Here is a 7,295-nt window from a genome sequence, read left to right as displayed (position 1 = left end):
GATTGTAGCTTCTGCAAAATGGGAAGACAATTGAGCATGGATATACACATGTGAGTGATGGCTTTTTTTTGGAGGTGATGGTCTTCAAAGATTGGTACGAAACAGAGTGTGTCAAGCTTTTTCTTCGTTACAACTTTTTCCACTTACGTATTCATTCTCATAGATAAGTAAATATATACATATAGTTAGGCATGATTATTAAAATTTATTGGTTAATAATATTTTTTGAGAACAACTCACGATGTTGTTTATTAATTTGCACATTGTGTCAGTGTAATGTTTGGAGTGTCTACATTGGAAGATGAAATCTGGTGATAGATAGCATGCATTTGGAGAGTACCTACTCATTTAGCTGTGGACATATCTAATAGATTATATATGTGATGGAATGATGGATGTTGTATTGAATCTATTAGCATGTTAAAGTGTTAAATGACTCTCGGCCTACTTTGCGGACGCGTAAGTTAAAAGTGGATAAGTTTGGATGAAGACTAATGATCGGGACATTAAGTATTCGCGACAAGTTTTAAAACGCTGTATAAAATGTTTGGTAATTTCGAGTCTAAATGTGTTTTTAACGGGTGTCAAAGTCACATGCTCCAGTTTTTGGGATGCTGGACAGCGACAGAACAATAAGTAGCACAACAGCAAACAAGTTTTGGGGCTGTTTTCAATAGTTCATAACTTTTAACGGATAACTCCGTTTTTAATAAATAAGTTGTATACGGAAAGGTGGAATAGTCTACTTTCCAATGGTCACAGTCTAAAGTATTTAATCTGATTGTGTGACTCGAAATATGTTCTAAAGTGACTGTTTATATGTGTATATATAAAAAATGTTCAAAATTAAGGGCGTTGCAAGTTCGTATAGCTGATAACAACCCAATTTTAGCAGTATAGATTGACTTAATATGGCAAAACCCCAAAATTCTAACATCCATTTATTGTTATCGTATATCTGATAACAACCCAATTTTAGCAGTATAGATTGACTTAATATGGCAAAACCCCAAAATTCTAACATCCATTTATTGTTATGGATGTTTTTAATTTGGGTTACTTGTATAAACTTTCAACAGACTTCGAATGTTGAGCGTTATCAGACAACTTATAAGTAATGCTTTCTTGAATCTTTCCACAATTTTTTCTCTTACAATTATTTGATTTTGATTTGGCGATGTGAGGACCCACAACTTTTTTGCATTTCTTGAGTCACATGATAAATGTAGTGAGAACTTTCAGGTGATGACGTTCTCTAAAGTATTTTTATGTTTGGGAAGTTAATGAAAAATTCTGATGTTCACTCTTTTGGCGTTGCTCTCCTGTTACTATTGATAAGATAAAGACCTATAAATTCTGATTCCGTTAAACGCGAAGATACTTTGATTAGGTGACATGGAAGCTTATTGTCAAGAGAATGTTGTTGGTATTTCTTATAATATCAATCGATTATATTACATTATGACTTTCACAATTCCGCGAATTCACGATTACGTACATCATCGATATCACGTTATGCCTTTCATAATCCCGCAAAATTGCGGGTATTAAACTAGTTTTCCCTTAAAATAACTAAATAATCAAGAGCTTAAATAAGCGAATGATGTAACGTGAAACGCAAAGTCATCACCGTTCAACAGGCTTAACGCACGTATCAACCCCTCGTATAATTCAGTGCCACTTCTGCAACCTTCTCCTCCTTTTATGTAATTAAATTAAAATTAAATATATTAAAATAAAAAATTGATATCAACAGACATTGAACCATTACTTTATACGTACAATTTCTACGGAACTTTTTGTATCATAGATCTGTTTTCACCTTGATTCTCTCTCAGATTGATAATAGATATACTGGTATGTTATATGTATATGCTCTCACATCTGTATTTATATTTGCATCCTTTTGACAAATTTTGCTCAATCAATTTGTTTTTTATTTGTTTTCTAGGGTTTGTTTCGGATTATTATAAATGGATCCGTCTTCAGGATCTGAATTTGATTATTTGTTCAAGTTGTTGATGATTGGTGATTCAGGTGTTGGTAAAAGTAGTCTTCTGTTAAGTTTCACGTCTGATCAATTTGAAGAACTATCTCCTACCATTGGTAATCAATTTGTTTTTACTTATACATGTATGTATATATGTTTGTTTTCCCTATGAATATTGTTAGGTAAACTACATGTTTAAGTCTATTGGCTCAAATTAGGGTTTAGGATGTTACTTGTGATATCTGGCTCAAATTAGGGCTTAGGTAAACCCTACCGTTTTTGCGAAAACTGTAGGGTTATGCATATGCAAATAGTTAATCATGTACGCATATGTTTGTATTATAATGCATATGCCAATAGTATATTATGTATAGGTGGCAACTGGCAATACAGTATGCTATGTCAGACTGCATAGAAGCTTATGAAGGTGACTGGTAGTAATATTGAAATATAAATTGATCTTTGATGTCTTGAAGGACTCTTCGGCCTGAGTGTGACTAAGTTTTGGTAACATTGATATATAGGTGTGAGTTCCTTTTCAAAGTGTATCCAGGATCATAGTTTAGGAAGTTTAGTCAAAGACTATATGCACCATACAAAGAGGTATCCAAAGTATTGAAGGACTTTGTAAAATATATGTGTTGGTTCATCACCAAACCTAAACACGTTTCACAAACCAGTTGCAGTTTGCCAGTATTTTTGGTTCATGAACAAACCTAAACACAAATGGCTCTATTACTCGAGTCAACAACAAACGTCGATTTATTGGTGACTTGACTATCGCTTAGAGCCTAAATTGAACTTTCAGACAGGTTTAAAACACATGAAAATTTGATTCTACCATTTTCATGGCGTCTCACTTTTTTTTTTAAACCTATTTATTGGCCGGAGGTCCATTCGGAAGCAATCGCTCTATCCATAGAACATTGAGAGGGAGGACTTTCTCTACTTTTGGGGTGTTTCACTCTGGCTAGAGTAGATAAATGACTTCTCTTTATTCTAGGATAGGGGAAGGATTGTCTACATCTTACGTCTCCCATACCCCACTTTTGTGGGATTGGGTTTTGTTGTTGTTGTTGTTGTTGTGTTGTTGTTGAACAAACCTAAACACAGGGCCAGTACTATTATATATCCTGTGGTGGCACGGGACACCAGTGAAATACGCAATCTAGTGGGAAAATTTTCGGATTCTAACTAGTGCAACCATTGGATAGTGTTATTTTTTTCTTTTTGTGACACCATTGGATAGTGTAAAACTTTTTGAGCTTTTTAACTAGTGACACCTGTGACTACAAATCCTAGATCTGCCATTGCCTAAACATATTTATGGTATTTTAGATCTAATGTCCCAAGACTCATTCTTTATTTAGTGTGACCATACAATCTTACCTTAAAGCTTCAAAAAGAAAATAGGTATTCAAAGCCTTGAAGGGAATTACTTAATTTGTGAATCCATCAAGAGAATTGGCAAATAATTTCACATTTTTGAGGATTGGTAAATGGTAATTTAGCACCAGATTGTTGGAGAAGTATGAGGATATGAGATGTTATTTTAATGTATTTTGTGATGTGATCGTGATGTCAGAAGGTATCCCTTGTCAGTTATGGGTTCTTATTCTCATTCATTTTTCAGTATGTACAGAGGATGTAATGACAAAGTATTACGACATTAACGATTTGAAAGTTGTTTGAAAAGGTTTAAAAGGTGTTACATGATTTTGATCCAATGTTATAATGACAGTTCATTAATATAGCAGTCTTTTTGTGTTACATTGATTTTAAGATTTGTTTTTTACTTCAAATGCGTTAAGAGCTTCTTTGGATTATGAAATGTTTTTGTCGGACTGTTTTTTTTACCAGTGGAGTTAGTTTTAAGCTGAACATTGTTCCCTCATTGTTATATTTTCATGTTTTGCAGGGGTCGATTTTAAGGTGAAACATATTACGATTGGGGGAAAGAAATTAAAGCTTGCTATTTGGGATACTGGTAATAGCTGTTGATGTGTTGCGATCTCTTGTCTTAGTGATTTTTCTTTATGCTCTTGTTTTATAATTGTTTCAAGGGCTTCATCTTTTTCTGTTCTTTCCCTGAGCCCAGCTAATAGTTCATGAGACATGTGATTTTATCATTTTAATATGCTAAAATAAACAATAGATTAATAGATGTTGAATAATGTTCTATGTGGCATCTCAATTTTCAGAGCTATCGTGTAAAATTATTTTCACTTTCTAATTTGCAGCTGGGCAGGAACGGTTCAGAACTCTAACCAGTTCTTATTATAGAGGAGCCCAAGGAATTATAATGGGTACGAACAATCTTTATTCCTCTTTTTGTTATTATTCCTTTGATTTATTTGAATTTTTGTTGGTTTCAAGCCTTTTATTTTTACTATATGATGATGATAACATGGGGAAGCTTACATTGTATAATTACGTATTCAGGTGTATGGATTTGTATTTGTATATTTAAGTCAATGTTGGTCCTTTTTCTTATTTTTATGTTCTTACTTCTATGACAAAATATTCACTGTATGCCTTTTTCTTAGTTAAATTTTTTTGTGTCAGACCTGTTATCGGTCAAATATTTTTCATTTTCTTTCTTGGTGGTGGCTCATATATGAGGAAGCTTTATGCTTTTGTGTTATATGTTATTACTTGTTTTTTTGATTATTTATCTTTTTGACAAATAAATACAGTTTATGACGTTACCCGGAGAGACACATTCACAAATTTATCTGATATATGGGCAAAGGAAATTGACCTGTACTCAACAAACCAAGATTGCATCAAGATGCTTGTTGGCAATAAAGTCGATAAGGTAACTATTATTATTATAAAAGATACCAGTTCCGTGTTAAATTATATGACATGAAATGGTTTCTTCTGGCATTCTGGGTTGCAACTATCAGTTGACTTCTACTTGAAGAAGTAATGTTGACCCGTTTAGGTATAGACCCATATTGATTAGTCCTTTATATTTAACTCGTATAATGGGCAAAATACGAGTTTGAGCTAAAAAGGAAAGAGGTAGTATTTGTTATTAAAAAAAGCTATGTGTTCATTTATATATATTGTATATTGATTAGTTATTTGCAGAATTTTATAGAAACGGCTAAAAAAGGGTTAAAAATCAACCCTACATTACTGGTTTGTTGACCCTGACTACCCATCTTGTCCCGCCCAGTTTGTCATCTCTATGTATTTGTTTATGTTCTGACTGTCTTTTAACGTTCTTTTAGTAATATAATGATAAAAATAAACCATTAATTTGCTCTTTTCTTCAAGCTAGTTTAAGATATGTTGTATGTAATCTACTGTACTATATAAAGATGGATACACGTATGGTTTTTGCAGGAAAGCGAGAGGGTTGTTACTAAAAAGGAAGGAATCGACTTTGCAAGAGAGTATGGATGTCTGTTTATCGAATGTAGTGCCAAAACACGGGTCAATGTAGAGCAGTGCTTTGAGGAACTTGTTCTAAAGGTATTTGAATTATGACCTTAATTATCTTATATTACATGTTAGCAACTTAGCATGAAATTGTAAAGTGTTCAGCATAATAAAATGAGATTATTTTTGCACTTGGTCGAAAGCACATGTGGACTAGAATGGTCAAATAAGTTACTTTTAATTGTAAATGAAAATATGCAGATTTTGGATACACCTAGTTTGACAGCTGAAGGATCAACTACTGTGAAGAAGAATATATTTAATCAAAAGGCTCCAGTTTCAGATGCATCAACCAGTGGATGCTGCTAAAGTTAAGTTAAAGTTGATCGCCACCCCTTTATGTTCATGCAACCTTTTTAGTTTTAATGGTTATGTAGCCAAATTTTAATCGTGAATGTAAAGTTTGTCTTGTGGATGTTGCATACTTGCATGTATTGTTCATCACACATACGCGAGTGTTTTGTATCTTTTGGTTGACTAACACGATATGCTTGGTTTGGTTAAATACTTAAATCTATTGAAAAAGTTTACTGAATGATTAATTTACTCATGGGAAAACAAATGCTGTAGGTATTTTGCTCGAACTGTAGACTATACCTTTTGAGCTCACTTCCTATTAATAGATCACTCATATGAAAGCTTCTTTATTCCTTATTAAGATATCAGAGGCACCAACCTTAGTTCTATAGGTTTTTTTATAAGTTTACTCGATTCCTATGAATTCAGGAAGTTCATATCATAGTTCTTAGGGCCCGCTTGAGGTCAAGCGGTCAATTCAAAAGTAACCTAGGGCTCCGTTTGACGCAAAACGGCCCACCCTTGGATATTAACTTGAAACTTACGAACAAATTCAATTATCCTGGTTGGGCTTGTGTGAAGTTTACGGTTAATAGGTCTACCCTTCAATTCAAAAGTAACCCATTAAATTTGACATGTGCAATGCGAAAACACTCACAAACTGACATCAACCTCAAACCAACATGCAACCCCCTAACCCATTTCCCTAACGGGGTATGTAGACATGTAGTGTCTAGGTTGGGTACTTTAGTTTCAACCCGGCTACCCGAAGTGCTTTACGCTCGTCAAATTAACTCGACCTCGACCCATACACAGTTCGTTACTATTAACTTTTACCTCGATGATTAATTGCCAAAATTACTTAATAGAAAATGTTTATTGCATTTTCTTATATATTCTCTTTTTGCTCCCCGTATTGAACCACACACACACTATGTATTGGCCATATAAATACATTTTACAATTTAATAAATGAGATTGAAGTGATAATCCAATCGATGTCAAACAAGCAACTTTCTGCCACTTTAAATCTCTGTTCGAAAAGAGGAATATAAACAAGATGAAGTTTGCGGCTTCGAGTGTGGAGGCTGTGGGAGATACGAACAGCAGCAACCATTTGATCGTTAACAGAATCAGCCTTGTACAGGCTGCTGAACTCGAGGCCACTATCACAGAAAAAGAAGTTTTCGAGGCTATCAAAGAATGCAATTGTTCGAAGGTGCCCGTTCCCGATGGTTTCAAGTTTAAGTTCTTCAAATTGCATTGGGAATTGATAAAAAAAAATGACCTCATGAGTGCTCTTCTTTGGTTTTGGGACAACTGTGAAATCTGTAAAGGTTGTAATGCGCCGTTCATCACTTTGATACCGAAAAAATTGGATCCGTTGGGGTGAAATGAATATAGACCTATTAGTTTAATCGGGTGTTATTATAAGATCCTTGCGAAAATCCTCTCCAATCGTATTCGTCGAGTCCTACCGTGTGTTATTGGAAACGAGCGAAGTGCATACCTCAAAGGAAGATTCATACTCGATGGAGCTCTTATAGCTAACGAAGCA

General features: G+C 34.1%; 1 protein-coding gene across 1 annotated transcript; it reads left to right on the top strand.

The window, feature by feature from the left end:
* The first annotated feature begins 1,636 nt into the window (after positions 1-1,636).
* LOC139893082 (ras-related protein RABC1-like) lies at positions 1,637-5,982 on the top strand. The gene is made up of 7 exons (XM_071876218.1): positions 1,637-1,857; positions 1,952-2,106; positions 3,909-3,977; positions 4,231-4,296; positions 4,687-4,808; positions 5,345-5,473; positions 5,642-5,982. Exons 2-7 carry the CDS (start codon positions 1,974-1,976, stop codon positions 5,747-5,749), a joined length of 627 nt encoding a protein of 208 aa, XP_071732319.1. The 5' UTR covers positions 1,637-1,857; positions 1,952-1,973; the 3' UTR covers positions 5,750-5,982.
* The last annotated feature ends 1,313 nt before the right edge of the window (positions 5,983-7,295 follow it).

Source organism: Rutidosis leptorrhynchoides, chromosome 2 (genome assembly GCF_046630445.1).
Source record: "Rutidosis leptorrhynchoides isolate AG116_Rl617_1_P2 chromosome 2, CSIRO_AGI_Rlap_v1, whole genome shotgun sequence".
Taxonomy (NCBI): Eukaryota; Viridiplantae; Streptophyta; class Magnoliopsida; order Asterales; family Asteraceae; genus Rutidosis; species Rutidosis leptorrhynchoides.
This window is presented reverse-complemented; position numbering and strand designations above follow the sequence as displayed.